Here is an 18,658-nt window from a genome sequence, read left to right on the forward strand (position 1 = left end):
CAAACTATCAAAGCCAGAAAGAAAGAGGCAGAGGCTGAGCCATACTAAATGATGAGCAGTTTTATTGCAAAATGCTATTTTCATCTCCACCACCATTCCTTCTTATAAAATGATTGCTGTTATGACATAAAACTCCTTTGTGATGCATTTGAAAGGACAGTAGCGATGTCATCATTGTTTTTGTACATAAACATCATATTCTTCAAGTCTTGATTATTTATATTTGTAATGATAAATGTAACATAAACACAAACACAAAAATGCAAATGAAATACAGCATTTTGGAATGAAACTCAGTCTCTATTCAAAGAGTAGCCTCTGACTGACTCTAACCGAGAGAAGAGGCTGCCAGCGTGCTTTATGCCTGCTGTGAAGGGATCTCGGCTGAGCAGGCCATCCTGTTGCTGCCTGCGAGGCTCCATTTTGCTCAAGGTCTCTTCACGCTGTCTTCAATTCACAGGCAAGACATCACTCAGCAGGCAGCAATGTGGCTCAATTAAGGACAAAGTCAATGGGTGATCCTGTTTCTGAGCAAACGATTTGAATTGGTGACAAGGCTTTGTCGTATTGTCTCCTACTCACAAAAGGAAGAAAGAGCAGGGAAGAAGGATCAAAGCTGAGGGGGTGAGGTGTTACGTCGAGTGAATTGCATTGTCTCCTATCTACGTTATTAGTGCATGGCCTTGTGTTGCTGTTGGCTCTTACATTTGTGATGGTCAAAGGTCTGATGAGACAATGAGCCTCGGCTTGTTAAGCTGGGTGCGTGAAGAATGCTGAAGAAATATATACAATGTAACAATAATAATAGTATAGTTATCATGACATATGAACAAAATACTGTATATTGCCATGTGAAGTGTATCATATGTTATTTTTAAATAACACAGCATTTTATCCCTCTATATGGGTATCCATTTCATCCATGGATATGTAACATTGGGATCATTTCCACTCTAATGTGCCTGTTTATTCTCTTTCTGCAGGTTCTCTTCTCTGTAATGGACGACTGATGCACCTCCTCCTCCTCCTCCTCCTCCTCCAGGCCCTTCTGCCGCTCTGCATCGGCGAGCGCACCTGCCCCAACAGCTGCCGCTGCGAAGGGAAGATTGTCCACTGCGAGTCAGCTAACTTCCTGGACGTCCCAGAGAACATCTCAGTGGGATGCCAGGGCCTGTCTCTCCGTTTCAATGACCTACACACTCTCCTCCCCTACCAGTTTGCCCACCTCAACCAGCTACTCTGGCTTTACCTAGACCACAACCAGATCTCTGCCCTAGACAGCCGAGCCTTTCAAGGGGTCCGTAGGCTCAAAGAGCTGATCCTCAGCTCCAACAAGATCTCTCAGCTCCACAACGCTACCTTCCACGGGGTGCCCAACCTCCGCAGTCTGGACCTGTCTTATAACAAGCTGCAGGTGCTACAGCCAGGCCAGTTTCATGGCCTGCGTAAGCTCCAGAACCTACACCTTCGTTCCAATGGCCTCACCAATGTTCCCATCCGGGCATTCCTGGAATGCCGCAGTCTGGAGTTTCTGGATCTGGGCTACAACCGTCTCCGGGCCTTAACCCGCACCACCTTCCTGGGCCTGCAGAAGCTCATGGAGCTGCATCTGGAGCATAACCAGTTTTCCAGGATCAACTTCTTTCTGTTCCCACGCCTGGCTAACCTGCGGTCACTTTACCTTCAGTGGAACCGTATCAGAGCGGTCAACCAGGGCCTGCCCTGGACCTGGTACACGCTTCAGAAACTGGACCTGTCTGGGAACGAGATACAAGCCCTGGATCCTGCTGTGTTTCACTGTCTGCCAAACCTTCAAATCCTCAACCTGGAGTCCAACAAGCTGTCCAACGTGTCCCAGGAAGCCGTATCAGCTTGGATCTCCCTGACTTCCATCAGCTTGGCGGGGAATGTTTGGGACTGTGGGACAGGCATCTGCCCCCTGGTGGCCTGGCTGAGGATCTTCCGGGGCACAAAAGACACCACCATGATCTGCAGCAGCCCGAAGCATCTCCAGGGAGAGAAAATCATGGAGGCCACAAGGAACAACGCTATCTGCGATGAAAGTGAATATTTCCAGACGGAAACCCCTTCACCCACTCCCGAGCTAATTTCTGAGACCACCCCTGACCCAACCTCTGCCCCCACCAGTCCTCCTTCACCTCTGCGTCCACCCACCACCCTGGCTCCTCTCCCCCCACTTCGGCCTCAGCCTCTCCCCCGCCCCACCTATCCTAACCTGGCAGGGATGGACCACAGAGACACCCCTCCCCGGGCTCAGCCCTCCCTCAACAGCCTGGTGGTAACCCCAGCTCCTGACCTGGAGCACATGTCCTTCCACAAAGTGGTGGTGGGCAGTGTGGCTCTCTTCTTTTCCATGTCGCTCATCCTGACCGTCATTTACGTGTCGTGGAGGCGCTATCCGGGCGCGGCCAGGCTCCTGCAGGAGCGTGCTGTAGTGGGCCGCAAACGGCGGAAAAAGAGCCCCGAGCCGGAGCAGAACCTGAGCTCCCAGCTGCAGGAGTATTACATGAGCTACAACCCTGCCGCCGCTCCGGAGGCCTTAGAGGTGCTGGGCAATGGGACGGGTGCTTGCACCTGCACCATCTCCGGCTCCAGGGAATGCGAGGTATGACCCGTCGCATCAGCCTAGAAACAAACAAACAAACAAAAAACGCAAAAACACAAAGGCTCAAGAGTGAGAGAGGTAAATCCATTATCAGGCATGCACTGTTAAGAGAGACTTTGGATCAGGGCTAAGCACCTTTGACTCTTGGTTCATAACATGCTCTGATGAGTATGGTCTTTTCCCTTTATTTCAGATTTGATTTATACATTAAGTAAGTCTTTAAATGTAGTTCCCCCTATACATTCGTAGTAACACTGTAATTACTCTAGTAACAACACTCTATTTACATTTTGTTACATAGTAATAAGGTAATTGCATGGCATATGGAGTTGAGCGGTTTGTGTTTTTACTTGAGCTGTCAAAGTAAACGTAATAACTCCTGAATTACATAACGCAATGAATTACATAACGCACATTATTTCTTTTAACTCCGTTGACGCAGTTTCTCCAGTTAGACCCTTCCAATGTGCCATAGTTTTATTTTTGCTGCGCACGCACATGGATTTTATTTACGACATATAGCAATGGAGAAGGACACGCGAACAGATGCTGATGAAGTGCCCACAACCTTGCAGCTTTTAGCCGAGAGGGGTTTTCCATGATGATCAGCCTCAGCATGGCACTGCGCTGACACTGTACAATCAGTGGTTATTTCTTGCAGCAGGTGATTTGTAGATCAGTGATTCTGTGCAGCACCTTGTTCAAACCGCAGATGCTCAGAGGGCAGTAGACTTGCTGCAGTAATCATGTTACGTGCCCTGTCTGTGCCCAGTGTGGTGAAAGGACCAATCTGGGATTCAAACAATAACAAACCGTTCTCTGTGCCACTTTACTTGGTAAACAGCTGAGGGTTGGGGCTGGAGAAATGTAACCACTCTCAAATACATAGGTGGAGCTAAGGATGCAAGGACTGGCCATCCATGAGATCAAAATGATGTTTTAACCATGTTTGGAAGCTATACAGTGTTAACAAACATGTTGTTTACAAACAATGGAGTTAAAACAAGCTTATATTTTTGGATCTGATGGGGTAAGACAGTTGAACTAAGCTGAGCTATTTATAAGTTCCATTCGTCAAGACTCTACTGCTGTACAGTGTATCAATAATTGATACGTCCAAAAATGCATGTACCAATCTCCCAGATTGCCCTTTAAACTTGTCTTGAATGTCCCACTTCTTACATTTTGATATAGGCCTAGTTCTTGTCATAGGCTGAATAGATTTGGCAGTTATAGCTCTCAGCTGATAAGACCCATGCATCCCATCCCCATTGTATAGCCTACATTAGCTTGTCATGTTGAATACCATGGATATACATTTACATTTATGGCATTTAGCAGACGCCTTTAATCAAAGTGACTTCCAACAAATACATTTGTTTAAGTAAGTGAATCATCTATCCATCCAGCCATCATAAGATAAAGTAATCAATGCTCGGACCAAGGGCCATAGGCAGTCACAATGCTAGAAGAAGGAAAAATTACTTGCGTGTAATGTTTATTTGATTAATTATTAGTCTTGTTTCTTATAGCTTTGCATTTATTTGCAATCTGCTCATTACAGATGAATTGGCGTCACCTCGAAACTCTTAACAATCTCTATTGCAACACGCATCATTCAGAGTTTCGTCAAAATTGGGCCAATCAGTGTAATTTTGTAAATGCCGCTTCTTTATGGCAAGACACATCATTCACCCACGTTTCGTCAAAATTGTACCAGTGGTGTCAGAGATAAAGCATGTGATATATGAACGGACAGAGACCGATCCATAGTCCCCGATTTCATCATGGGCGACAACAACAATTTGGAGTTTTCTCCCCTTTATATGATGTATACAATCCAATGTAGAGTTTTTTTCAATGAAAACATCTTTAATTAGGCATACATTTGACCAAACCAAAATTGCGATTAATTCATGATTACAGCAAACCATCACAGCAAACCATGCCATTAACTTGATTAATCTTTTGAATGATTTGGCAGCCCTAGTTATTACACAAATGGAATAAAGAAAACTGCCCATCACTATACAATTACAAAGCGATTACTTTTATTTTTCTACATGTAGCAACATGTTAATACAATGTTATTACTAAAGTAAGAACTGCACAGGTAGGAGCATTTTTATGTAAAGTGTGACTATGACGCGTACCTGCGATTGGATGTAAAATGAATATCAGAACCAAGAGCCAACAGTACCTAGCTCAGTTCAGAGGACTGCATTATAATGCCACATGTCACTTTCAGCTCTCTGTTTTAAATGCACCTTTTTTTGTTTATATAGTTCATCTGCTAAACAAGCTTCTTTCTCAACAAGCTACGGTATAATTATGCGTTCTTGCACACCATTTTGCATGGCTCGAGAGCCTGAGACAGGCTCAATGTACATGCATCACAATCTCCCACGAATCATCTCTCCACAGCATCATGGCATGGCTCACAGATTGCTCTAATCTAGATTGGTCACAGGGCTTTAATCTGTTTATGTTGTATATTCAGTGTACATGTGTATGCAGTGTATATAGTTTGCAGTGTATATGTGTATGTTTTGTGTGTTTGTGAGTATTGGTGTGTGCTAGCAATGGTTCTGTCGTGTGTGTGTGCGTGCATGTGTGCGTGTGCATGTATGCGTGTGTGCGTGTTTCTGTGTTTTCTGCCATGTGCTGTAGCTTTACAAAGCAAGTGAACGACAGGGAAGAGTTCTTTGAGGCCATCGACTAACACATCACCTGTGTCCACCAAACTGAAAAGGGGAGTTCTCCACATTGCAAGGTGCCAAAGAACAAATTCAAAATCGATTCAAAGCAAAATCACAACATGGGTTAATGAGTTATTGATCAGCAGCAGTCGGATACCACATCACAGAGCAAGTGGAGTCGCCTCAACTGTCCTCTGATGTGGCCGGTTAAGAAGAGAGAGGGAGAGAGTCAGTCATCAACATGCTCACACGGTCTTCAAGGCTGGGTGCCCGTTACTGGTCAATTTCACTGCCTGTGAGCTTTACGAGCCTCATGGTCCTGCTGCCTGCCTGACGGTCTGCAATCACCAGTGTGGAGAAGAAGAGGCCATAGGGGAGGGGGCGATCAGTTAGCTGTTTTGGCAGATTTATGTTAATCTGTGAAGAGCTGGAGGGATAGGGGTAAATCCCAAAGCTTATGATATGACTGTAATGCAGATCCCCCGCCAGGATGAGCAGCCTATTTATACCCAATACCTGGGGTAATTACAATCACCAGCATTTGATTTCAGAATGGCAGGTCGGCTTCGTTTGATCTTTGGAATTCATGTTTCTGCGCTCAGAGGCACTTTTTTATCAATGGATACGCACCTGGAGTGATTTTGCAAAAGGGGATTATTTATGCTGAAAAAGGTTTTGAATGGCGTAGGGGAGTAAGAAGAGAGGGAGAAAGTAATCTGTTTGTTTGTCATCTGGAAGTAACCAAAGATCACAGGCGGAAGACAACTAAACCCCTGTAAATGTTTGATTTTCATAATGAGGAAGTTAATTGACACACTCCATGTTTGCAGGTTGAATTAATGATGTGTTGAAAGTGTTTAGAAACAAAACAAGCTAATACAGCCCATACTAACCATGTGAAGAATCACATTCCAGACATATAGTCGTTTTCTGCTGACTGCAGTTTGGTCCATTTTTAATCAAGGGTTTTGATTTTTGCCTCGGTCTACATTATGCAGTTCAGTTAGTGAACCTTAGCGTCATTAATTTTCATACATTTTCATAAAGGAATTTGGCATAATTTGATTTGGGATCACCCAGGGCACTAACGTCATATATTCCACTCTGTTCTAAACTATCTCATTATTTTTGTATGCCTCACCTTCCGTGAGTTATTTTAAAATAAGTCATGGAGCACCTATAGGCACAGCACTATTCATTAAAATTGTCTGACTGGCTAAGCTCTGCTTTGACAGGGGGATCTGTTGTATGACTACATTTTTTGCACTCCGTCAATGTGTTATGCCCCTAATCCATGAAGATACAGAGATCTGTTATTGCCTGAAATCTAATTGACTTTAAAGGCGTGTAGCAAAACCCTGGGTTGGGCCATACCACGGACCATGAACAGGTAGGGACTCGATACACAATGAGACAAGGGTGAGGACCCAAACTTCAAACCCTCTGTCTGCACCTTGGCAGCATGGCTAGCAGTCTGTACCTGGCTATGTGGCCTTCTAATTCAGTTTGTAATTATCAATCAATCAGCTTATTTGTAGAACCCTTTTTACATAGACAAATGTCAAAGTGCTACACAACAAAATAATACTAAACAATATAAACAATAAATACAATACAAACAATATGATCGAACACCAAATCATAGACTCCCGGGAGTAAGCCAAGGAAAAAACTCCCCAGAGAGGAGAAAAATATAGGGGACAGTGGCAAGAAAATCTCCCTCAGAGGAATAAAACTTGAGAAGAACCAGACTCCAGGGGGAGCCTTCCTGAGGCTGCTCATCCTTCAGGGAAATTAAATGGCAACCCCAGGATCAAACACCAGGCATCTTGTGTCACTCCAGCCCCTTACTCCAAGGCCAGGTGAAGCATCAGGCTTCTCACTTTCCAGGTCACCAGACTTGTGTTCGTGTTAGGGGAATGATTTGAAGCCTCTGGGAGCTGCAGGTGTAGCGTTAACAATCCCCTGGGGCAGCTATAGCCATGATATGCCCGAGAGAAAATTGCATATTTTCTAGGCCTTGCAACAATCTGTCAATTGAGCTGCCAAGAAAACACAGAGTGCTCGCTAGAGCGAATATTCTGCCATGACTCATCAATCTAGAGACCTTTTTGGACTGCTAGCATCCTCAACTCCGTATCCGTTATAGATGTCCAACATTGAAAAACTGTTTTTTACACACTTTAACAAGCACATTTTGTCAACCACCTCCTGGCAATGTTGTGCATGCTCGATACTTTCCGTCTTTTTCTACACGTTTACCACAATTTCACAACACCTTGTGTGAAAGTATTGCATGTGTAAACATGACACATTTTTCCCATTTCTATTTGGGGAGGCAGTCTACAAAACATGCTTGTAAATCAGTGCTGCATGGCAGAATACTAGCTCCAGGGCTTCTCTAGGGTACATCAGGGCTACTATAGGACAGCAACAACAACCCCTCTAGCCAAGAAGCTATGGCTGAGGAAGCATTGATTTCCCCTCTGCCGAGATGGCTGGGGCTGTCAGGAGGCCTCCTCTGAGTACTTCACCACAGCCTTGAGAACTTTAGACAGGTAAGGATACTGGAAGCTAATCCCAAGACACTGTGGGTCTCCACGTCATCCTCCATTAAGTAAAAGACTGTCTCTCTTAAGGTAATCTTGAGGTAGAATCTTCAGTCCCTCCTCCAACCACCATGGAACGCCCTCCATTTTCTTTTTGCCTTTTCGGAAGTGTTGAGCCTGAGGTCACAACCTGTTCAAGCAGTAGGTCTGCAAAGGCAGCAGGGGATGCTACCCGCATTAACACCACCATATGTAGCAAAACCCAGGGATTGGCCTTACCATGGACCATGAACAGGTAGGGGCTCAGGACACAAACACTCAAGGAGACAAAAGTTAGACTTTCAATAAACAAATAGCGGAGCATTAAACAAACCATGGCCAGCAGTCTCTCCCTGGCTGTATGGCACTCACACCTACATTCACCGGCCACTTTATTAGCTACATCTTGCTAGTACCGGGTTGGACACCCTTTTGCCTTCAGAACTGCCTTAATTCTTTGTGGCATAGATTCAACAAGGTGCTGGAAACATTCCTCAGAGATTTTGGTCCATATTGACATGATAGCATCACGCAGTTGCTGCAGATTTGGCGGCTGCACATCCATGATGCGAATCTCCCGTTCCACCACATCCCAAAGGTGCTCTATTAGATTGAGATCTGGTGACTGTGGAGGCCATTGGAGTACAGTGAAGTCATTGTCATGTTCAAGAAACTAGTTTGAGATGATTTGAGCTTTGTGACATGGCGCGTTATCCTGCTGGAAGTAGCCATCAGAAGATGGGGACACTGTGGTCATAAAGGGATGGACATGGTCAGCAACAATACTCAGGTAGTCTATGGCATTTAAACAATGCTCAATTGGTACTAAGGGGCCCAAAGTGTGCCAAGAAAATATCCACCACACCATTACACCACCACCACCAGCCTGAACCGTTAATACAAGGAAGGATGGATCCATGCTTTCATGTTGTTTTCGCCAAATTCTGACCCTACCATCTGAATGTCGCAGCAGAAATCGAGACTCATCAGACCAGGCAATGTTTTTCCAATCTTCTATTGTCCAATTTTGGTGAGCCTGTGCGAATTGCAGCCTCAGTTTCCTGTTCTTAGCTGACAGGACTGGCACCCAGTGTGGTCTTCTGCTGCTGTAGCCCATCTGCTTCAAGGTTTGACGTGTTGTGCATTCAGAGATGGTCTTCTGCATACCTTGGTTGTAACGAGTGGTTATTTGAGTTACTGTTGCCTTTCTATCATCTCAAACCAGTCTAGCCATTCTCCTCTGACCTCTGGCATCAACAAGGCATTTTCGCCCATAGAACTGCCGCTCACTGGATATTTTCTCTTTTTCAAAACATTCTTTGTAAACCCTAGAGATGGTTGTGCGTGAAAGTCCCAGTAGATCAGCAGTTTCTGAAATACTCAGACCAGCCCGTCTGGCACCAACAACCATGCCACGTTCAAAGTCACTTAAATCACCTTTCTTCCCCATTCTGATGCTCGGTTTGAACTTCAGCAGGTCGTCTTGACCATGTGATTGGCTGATTAGATATTTGCGTTAACGAGCAGTTGAACAGGTGTACCTGATAAAGTGGCCGGTGAGTGTATATTCAGCTTGTAATTCGAGAAGCCACACTCATTAGGCACAATCCTTGGGTCTGCCAGCAAGGGCTTCTGGGGAGTGAAGTCTCTAAGGTAGCGGCCATTTTGGGGTTCACTCTCTCCAATGTGCCACTGGCTAATAAAGGCTTGGACCTACAAAAACAATGGATCAGTTATTTTTGTTCTACTGAGGTGATCTCAAAACATTATAATTGTTGTTTTGAAAGACATACAGTATCAGGGAACATATGCTGTGCGCAAACACATTTCTCCCAGCATGAAGACGTATCTGAATCCTATTAACTTGAACACAAACACTCTCCCACCTCTCCCTGTCCTCTGCAAACTATTGATGGGTGTCTGCAGCATAGCATTTTTTTTCCTTCCCTATATTGTTGCTCATTTCAGGGAGCATTTAATAATTCAGGAGCTCGCGTCAGCTCGGTTTAGTTTAATGAAAGCGCCACATTGCCGGCCGGCATGGCTTTCATTATGGCTCTGTGTGGTGGAGGCAGTCCCACCGGTAGGCAGTGAGAAAGCATAGAAGATGGAGCAGTACGCTCTCAGCTGTGTCTGTAATGAAATAAGGAGCAGTCAGGACATGGAAAGAAGGCATGCAGGGTCAAAGCCCAATTATAATGCCAGGGAGAGAGGATCGGTTATGTTCTTGTTTCTCCTCTGAAGCTCTTACAGGTTTGCCATCAAAGTCTAGACTCAAAACTTCAATGTGGATCTGTGAGGTTTGCCACTATGCCAGTGCCAATGACACGGCGAGAACCACTTTTCAAAAGCCAATTCAACATATAGCTTAAGGTGTTGTAGATAGATGCCTACAGGTTTTTCTCCCTTGCTACTGAAGCGTATTTGGCCTCCACTTCAGAGATCAAAGCAGTTGGTGAACTGTGGTACTGTTTGCTACAGTATATGCCTTGACATGAATGTAGAACTTTGAACAGTTGTCACATGCAATTATTTTGGGATTCCGACAGCTCCAAAAGACTCATTTCTATTTACTTGTTACAATGGTCCCTCTGATGTGAAAATCCCAAAAGCGTGTTCCTTTTTCAAGCATCAATCATGATGTAACAGTGAGCGCTTTGTTGAAATATCTCTTTCATCTGGAAAAACGTATAACTGATCAAACACTTTAACAACATAATGACTGAGCCCAACTACCCAATGTGCAGGCAGGCGTTTTTACATTAAAAACACCAACTATGCGCAATTAGTGGCTCTCAATCAACATGACATTTGGAGAATCACTCGGCCGATGCGTATAGCTTGAGTTTGGGGCACTTTTTCCCATCAGGCAATGATGAGTTTCACTCTGTTTGCACAGAGAATGAGGGAAATGGAGAGATCTATTTCAATGGCCTGCTAAGTGACTGCTCACTGTGTGCTTTCTCCATAGATTGGATCAGAATACAACCTTCAACAGCTCTTGACAGTCATCAGCCCATTTCCATTATTAGTTCAGATATATCAACAGAGAGGAGGGATGAGGGAAATTTTAAGTCACTTCATAGAGTCCTGGGCTTGCCATCTTCAGAAGGGCTGTATGTTGGGCTGTATGTTACTGTTTTATTTTATTTGTAATTATATTATTATATTATATTAGTTAAAATGCTATACTATTGCTAGGAACAGGTTGCTTCAAAAGGTTTTGTTACATCCTGAGGGGATGAGTGTTAGGATTTTCATGTCAGGTATTTTTATCTGTCAAAGGATTTCATGTCAGCTATAACAGATTATTTTTTTGATCTTCTTTGACTAAAAAATAGCTTCTACTTGTTTTGCAGCAGTTAATGTGTTCTTTCCTCCAAACTGATCCTACGCTGAATTTGTATCTAGATTCTAGATATTACAGTCGGCGTGATCTTCTATATTTGAAACATTAGGGCCCTGTTCCAATATAATAGCACAGCAGAGACATTAATGAAATTCAGTGCCACGCACTGAATTGTATTGTCATTAATGTGCCTCTTCTGTGTTATAAAGAATGAGGCTTCAATCGCGCTACCTTCAGTCCCCTCCGTGTTTACCCTACAGCAATCTCTGCCTCTCAGAGATACCAATGCCCCTCAACAACACACACACACACACACACACAGCTTTGAAGACGGAGGGATGTCACACAGTCCACCACAGAGCAACACAGCCCTCAGTTTGCAAGTCCTCTGGCTAATTTCTCCTCAAGACCTGTTCCACTTGAGAGGCGTTTCTCTGAAAACCATTTACAAAGCGCTTTCATTCTCCACTGCCTCTCCCTCTCTACCTCATCAGCTTTAAGGAGCCATTAAGTACTTAAACGCACACACACACGCCACTGAAGGCTCTTAATGAATATCCAATAGGTTCCGGTTTGATATTTTGTCCCTGAGTTTCAAATAGGTTTTCTTCCATAAAGGAGATATTTCATGTGCGAAGAGAGGTGGTGATTAATGTGTGGATCATCATATTCTCCAGTTGTACTTTAGTTAATGAATCAATTCAGTGATCTGTTCAGAGTTGTCTGGTTTAAAGGGCAGGGTGGTTCGGCAGTACGACTCCATAGACTCTTTCTCTCCCTTCTGTACTTTTACCTGGAATAGAATAGGACACTGCCACTGACTTTCTAAAGAACCTACCGCCTAAAACTCCCTTTAGTGACTGAAGGATGAAGGTGGAGGGGGATGGGGGGTGGGTGGGGTGGACAAAGCTGGATATGTCTAGCGAAGCTGAAAAATAAGGCCTTTGGTGACTTTAATGCTCCAATGTTAATCCAAGCATGAACTACGTGTCATAGTGGCATGACTTTGTTCCCCACTTTTCCTTGACTGCAGACTCCACCTCAAAAGGCTTGCCTGTCTGTCTAGGATGTCCTATGCGTCAACTGAGTCTGGCTACCCCAAACCCAGGGAAAGTCTCTCCTCCCATATTCCCCCTCTCTACACTGCATTCGCTCCTGAGCTGTTTATCAATGGCACCAGCTGGCACCACGTTGGCCCCTGAATCTAAGACAAACAGGGGTTGTTGTTTTACAGCAGATCCGAAGGGAAGACAGAGAGGAGAGATTCTACGGCTGATCTGCCTCCGTGTGACACCGGAAGGAAACAAACAGGCTGGCACCTTATATAAAAGAGCCACCCCCTCTGTTGCCTTAAATTGAATTTTGTAATCTTCTACCTGCTCTCTTTCTCCGCTCGCTGCAGGCTCTGGCAGACACTTTGTACTGCATCCTCAGATAACAGTAACACAACCACCCACCTTCCATCTCTCCCACACACACACTGCTACACACTCACACACACACACACACACAATGATACACACATAACGCACACACTCACAACAAGCATACACCCTCTCTCTCACCCACACGCACACAGGCACGCATGCACATACACGCATGCGCACACATACACACATACACCCTACATCCTACCCACACATGGGATCAGTCACACAATCACACACACACAATCACATACAATCACACACACACACACACACAATCACACATACACACACACAGACACACATCCACTCACTACTTTCCACTATTGTCCAAGACCCCTCCACAAAAGTCGTCAATGTCAAGCCATTTGTCTTATTAAAAACCTCCTTTTTTCTACCATCGCTCTGATCTGTAAGCAAAGAGAGGTCAATTAAATGGGCAGAGGGACAACGGAGGAGAGAAGAGCCAGCAGGAATACATCTGGGATTAAAAACAGGGAGAAGATAGGTTCCTGCACCTGAGGGGCTATTTATATCCAGACGAGGTAGGAGGATAATGTGCAATCAGCTCGGCGATGGCAAGAAATCAACTTTGACTAATCACAGGAGAGAAAGAGAGGTCATACTGCACAGGGCTGGTTCAGAACCAAGGCTTTAAAATGTGTCCAAAACTTAAGGTTCCATAGAGATTGTGGCCTTTGAAAGCACATTCAACAAGTGCCTTTAAACATTGATACTGACTGTACTTTTCCCAAGGTTGTTGGTATATTTGCAGTGTTAACACCGCCACAAACATTACCCGCCCAGAAGCATGTCTTGGATTTTAGAAATTAAGATGGACCTTGAAAGACCAAAACGAAATGTCAAACAAAACAAGATCTACTACACAACAACAACAACAACAACAACAGGGCCTAGGCATTAGCAACATATTTTTGTTTCCGTTTATCATGATAACATTTATATCTGGGACTATTTCTTCCAGGAAGGTTTTTTTGAGAACGTATTTGCCGTTTTTTTCCCAACACATTAATTTTAATTCACAAAGACTAAAGGCTATCTTTCTCTGCAAATGTTTGAATTATTAAAGGGTGGTTTTTCAGAGGGGAGCGGAGACATTTGTTGAGATCCATTTTTTTTTTTTAATGGTACCCTATAGGCATACGTTCACACATGGCCTGTGCAAGACCTCAGGGAGCCCAGGCTTCCACTCCTCTGTTCTCAGACCTGCTGTAATGGAGAGAGGCTCCCTAAAGTCCCTTCTCCACTTATCACAACCCTTCTCTGTAGTCAAGTTCTATGTGTTTTGTATTTTGATTGAAAATAAATCTAAATCTAACCGTGACTTAAAAAGAGCATTGCAGGTCCTTTAGAAATGTCTGAATCGCCACTTAAGTATTCTCATGTGCTCAAAGTGAAAAGTGTGTCAGTTGGCATTGTAAATAACTGAAACTAATATTACATACATGAGTGGAGGATTGAAGGCCAGTGTGAACATAAAATGAAACTTGTTCCACTTCTTAGACTGTTTGGGGTTATATTTTGTGTGTGAGTGTGTGTATTTGTGTGTATTAGAGAGAGAGAAGGAACAAGATAGAAAGGGTGAGAGAGGAATAAAGAGAGAGAGCGGGATAGGGAGAGATTGTGTTGGAAGGAAGCTGACATTCCTAATGTGGTCGTCCATCACCGGCATAAATCATAATCATGAATCATAACATGCACACACATAGGCCACACTCTGTCTCACTTACACACATACACACACACACACACACACTGTACTCGCCATACACACACACTTGCCACACACTCGCCACACACACACATACAATTTCATCTACAGCATGGATTGTATTTCTTGCAAGCAGCGCTATAATTCATATGCACACATTTGTTCCCTATCACATACAATTCTCTCACTATTCCACCTGAAATGTGTGTACAATCATTGTACAAGTCTTTGGCCACCTCCTAAACAGGACAATTATAGCCTATAGTCATCTACCACTGCCTCTCTTGGCTGCATGCCATTGTTGGTATCCTGAAGATTTGTACATCCTGTCACTACGAAGTTTGCAATCAGGCTTGAGTCATAATACACTTCTCCAGGCAAAATATTATTCTCACTGTCAAGATTTATATATTTATGCATTCATGCTTTGAGCTGTGCTTTTATTCCTTCTTTTAAGGAAGAGGGGGTGTACTTTAAACAAAATGAAGGATTGGTGATTATTGTGTGTAGAGTGTATATTTAGATTGATGACTGTTATTATCGCATTGGCCTGTAATAACAGAGTAGCATTAGCTGCTCTTACCACCACGGGAAAGACCTTGATCACATTATTTTTTTCAGATTCAAATGTGTGAAAAGTCTTGGCAGCTAAAACAGCCATGGCTCACTTCGACAAAATGACATTGAACTTTGTGACATCTATTTAAAATAGAAGTTCCAAATAACAACATCCTCCTTCGTAAAAATATAACCCTGAAATAGAAATAGGCAGTATCGGAGATTAGATTGTGTTTCTGCATGCGAGGCATGCCACCAGAGACAGAAGGGCAAACATCGGTGAGTTCACTCCCCTAGAACACCCCTGGCCAGTAACAACACATAAAACAACGTTGGCAGATTGCATGCAAATCAATGAACACGTCTTCTTTTATTACAGATCATCAACAATTTACTTTAGTTGTTAGTGTAAGTTGCTGTGTTTTTGTGTTCACGGTCATTTGGATGTAATCTGCGAACACAAAAAGCAATGTAAGCCCCATTATGCCCACAACTTGAGTGAAGTGTTTACAAAGACTAATGCTGGAGGATAATTGCTGAATTGATGAGGCGGGGAACCAACTTATCCAAACCCTCAAACAGAAATGCTTTAAGAACACTTACAGTGTAAACACAGTTATGCAAGCATATACTTGAAACATGAAGCATGATAATAGAAACATAAGATGTAATCACAAAAAGGCAATGAGAGAGGGAGAGACAGACAGACAGACAGAGACAGCGAGGAGATAGAGAGATATTTGTAATACTGTACATAATGATAAATGAGCTGCACCTAAGGCTTTAACAGCAGCCAGTTTTGTAATAGAGTGCACCATCCTCAACACACACACAGAAAGAGAAAGAAGCTCAGCTATGGTTCTTTCATCCACTCTCTTCTGTCCTGCCCCAGTGTGGAGATTAGAGCCGCTCTGCGTCCATCATGATCTCATTTGTTGGCCGTGGTGAATCACACAGTCCCTGGTGCAGCACCACACACACACACACACACACACACACACACACACACACACACACACACACACACACACACACACACACACACACACACACACAGACACAGACACAGACACACACACTTCACACACTTCACACACTGACCTCTACCCCAGTCCGAGGCAGACCTTGTTAATCACACGTCTTGGAAGGGACCCGGTTCTCGTTCATCCATGGTTCCCTGGCAGTTATTTCTAACATGTTACTGAACCATTATTTGGTCAAAGAAAAAATGATTTCTCTTTTTCTACTGCCCTTTTTCATTTTCTTATTTTTTTGGAATAGGGGAGGACAGCAAGCTTGATGAGAAGTTAGGAATGTACAAGCAATGGGTGGGAAGTCACGTCGGGATAATTGGTGCCCTGTGTGGAGAAAGGAGCCAGTGCTCCCTGTGAGAGGAGCCGGCATATGTCTGTGTTAGCTCCTACCCCCCTGATAGGGAGCAAACTAATTACCTCATGTTTATATCACCCTAATTAGTGTGCACACTGACTGTCTAATTAAAACCATACTGCCACTGTGGAGGAGGAGAATGAAAGAAGGGGCAGCCCCCCTCTCTCCCAGAGAGAGAAAGATAGAGACGTTGTTCCTGAAAAGCATACAATTCAGTCTGAGGCTTTTTAAAAGTATTTGTAACTTTATTCCTTGTGGGGAATTCACTGCTTCGTATGAGATTGATTGGTACAAAACAAAACTTGTCTTGTTTATGTTCACAAACAGTAATTATCTCTTGCATTCATTTTTCTTTTGCTATGACAGAGAAACATTTCATGAAAGCTGATAGAAACACCTACAATATGTGATCATATTTATGTTTAATATATACTGAAATGTTTGCACTCACTGCAATGTAAGTTGCTTTGGATAAAAGCATCAGCTAAATGGCATATATTACATTATTATGTCTGTATTCTTGGCGTGTGTGGGTGTGTGGGTATGATGGACTCTGTGCTGCGTAGCTCCACCTGAAGATAGAGCCTTATAGTATGTCATTGGGAGCTGAGATCTGTCACTCACTGACAGATATCTAAGCTGTGGCAGCAAAAAGCTATGCCTTGATAATTCCATGCAGATTCGCAGAGCTACAGAAATTGCTTAGACCGGCAAAATCCAAAGCATCTCAGTGATTTGCACATCTAGGTTATTAAGAAGGCCGTGCTGGATTTAGGAGGGTGGGGGGTGGGGGGTGGGGGGGGTTAAATCGCAAACTAGGGGTTTTAAGAGGGAAAAGGCAGAGGCAACATTGGGTATGCAGACTGAGTCTCCCTTCCTCTCTGCCGCTTTAGGTTTGGAGATTAATTCACAGCTTGTGGCTTTGGAGTTTGAGTAACTGTTCAAATTCAACCCACTTCGCCACAAGCTTGAGTGGAGCTTGGGGACTTGCATTGGCATTCTACCCACATCCTGGGTGTAGACTTATTTACAGGTCTATTGTTAATGGACTTTTAACCCAAGCAGTTAGGCGGAGAAAAACACTAATGCGCTGCACAAGGACGAGGTATTGTGAGTTAAAGCATTCACATATACACAGAGAGGAAAACTGCTTGCCCAGATTTGTCATGTAATTACCGTGGGCGTTTCTAACAGGGAAACATAACGTTGTAGATCTGTTGTGCGGCGATCTTTTTAGATTGAGGCCTTTGTTGAACAGGGGCTAATTGAGATAACGATCACCGCGCACACGACACATTACCATTTAATATTCAGGAAGGACTTTTTCAACTTGTTTAAGATAAATGTGTTAACATACGCAAGGTCAAGAGAGGAACATTTGGATTTAATTGCCTTTTAAAACTTTAATTAACATTTTCACAATGTACAGTACAGGATGAGGAGTACGTATTTTAATTTTCCGGAGTTTCATTCTTCTGTATATCATTAGGGGATCGCCACTATGTCTCAAACTTCTAAACCATCCAAGCGGTGGCATCTCATTGTCTGCATAATTGCTTACTCTAATTTGCTTTGCTTGCATTGTCACCGCTTCATTGTACCATCATCAGATTACTGGATACTGTAATTAACTTCATGTTGTAACCATCACCACTGTAGCAGAGGCGCCAGCTGCTGCATTGTATTAACTGTGTTATCTGTATTCTCCCTGCAGAATGAATACACCTGTCCTCGTCCACTACCTGGATCCTGGCTGGGAGATGTGCCCACCATTCACTAGAGGAACAGTGGCATCAGGCAGCCGCTAACAGACAGTTGCTGACAGGCTGACAGGCTAACAGGAACCCGGGGACGAGACTACACAACACTCTGGTACTATTACTGTTAGCCCTGACCCTGTGGTGGCCCATTCTAAACACCTGTCACAGCCAGGGGTCAAAGTTTACCTCTGTGAGCCCAAAGACAATCTTAAACGGGAGCAAGAATGACTCTAAGCGACTCATTTCACACCGAATATTTATCTTTTTCTTCTTGAGATTCTTGTGATATTTTTGGGGATTCTTGGTTCTCAGCTGCACTAGGCTACGACCAATTCCTACATGATCGTCCCTTTGGGAGGCCTATCAAGGCTGGGCAGATTTAAGGAGGGGGTTGGGGGGTGGGGGTGGGGGGGTTGTTTTGAACACCCGATGTTTACTACTTCTCTCTGGACTGTTGCCATGGAAACATGGGACTCTGATAGGTGGCAGCGTGTCTCTGTCAGTCAAGCGTGGAGAGGCCATTCAAAGGT

The 18,658-nt window shown here is 43.9% G+C and overlaps 1 protein-coding gene across 1 annotated transcript in view; it reads left to right on the plus strand.

Moving 5' to 3' along the window:
* lrrtm4l1 (leucine rich repeat transmembrane neuronal 4 like 1) overlaps positions 1-18,148 on the plus strand; it is a gene marked incomplete at both ends in the record, with an annotated part of 70,913 nt that extends 52,765 nt beyond the window's left edge. Inside the window, 2 exons of the mRNA XM_083670024.1 lie at positions 984-2,626; positions 18,083-18,148. Of these exons, the coding sequence (XP_083526150.1) occupies positions 984-2,626; positions 18,083-18,148 (1,709 nt within the window). The remainder of the gene's footprint in view (positions 1-983; positions 2,627-18,082) is intronic.
* Between the last annotated feature and the right edge of the window lie 510 nt (positions 18,149-18,658).

This window comes from Argentina silus (assembly GCF_951799395.1).
Source record: "Argentina silus genome assembly, chromosome: 5".
Taxonomy (NCBI): domain Eukaryota; kingdom Metazoa; phylum Chordata; class Actinopteri; order Argentiniformes; family Argentinidae; genus Argentina; species Argentina silus.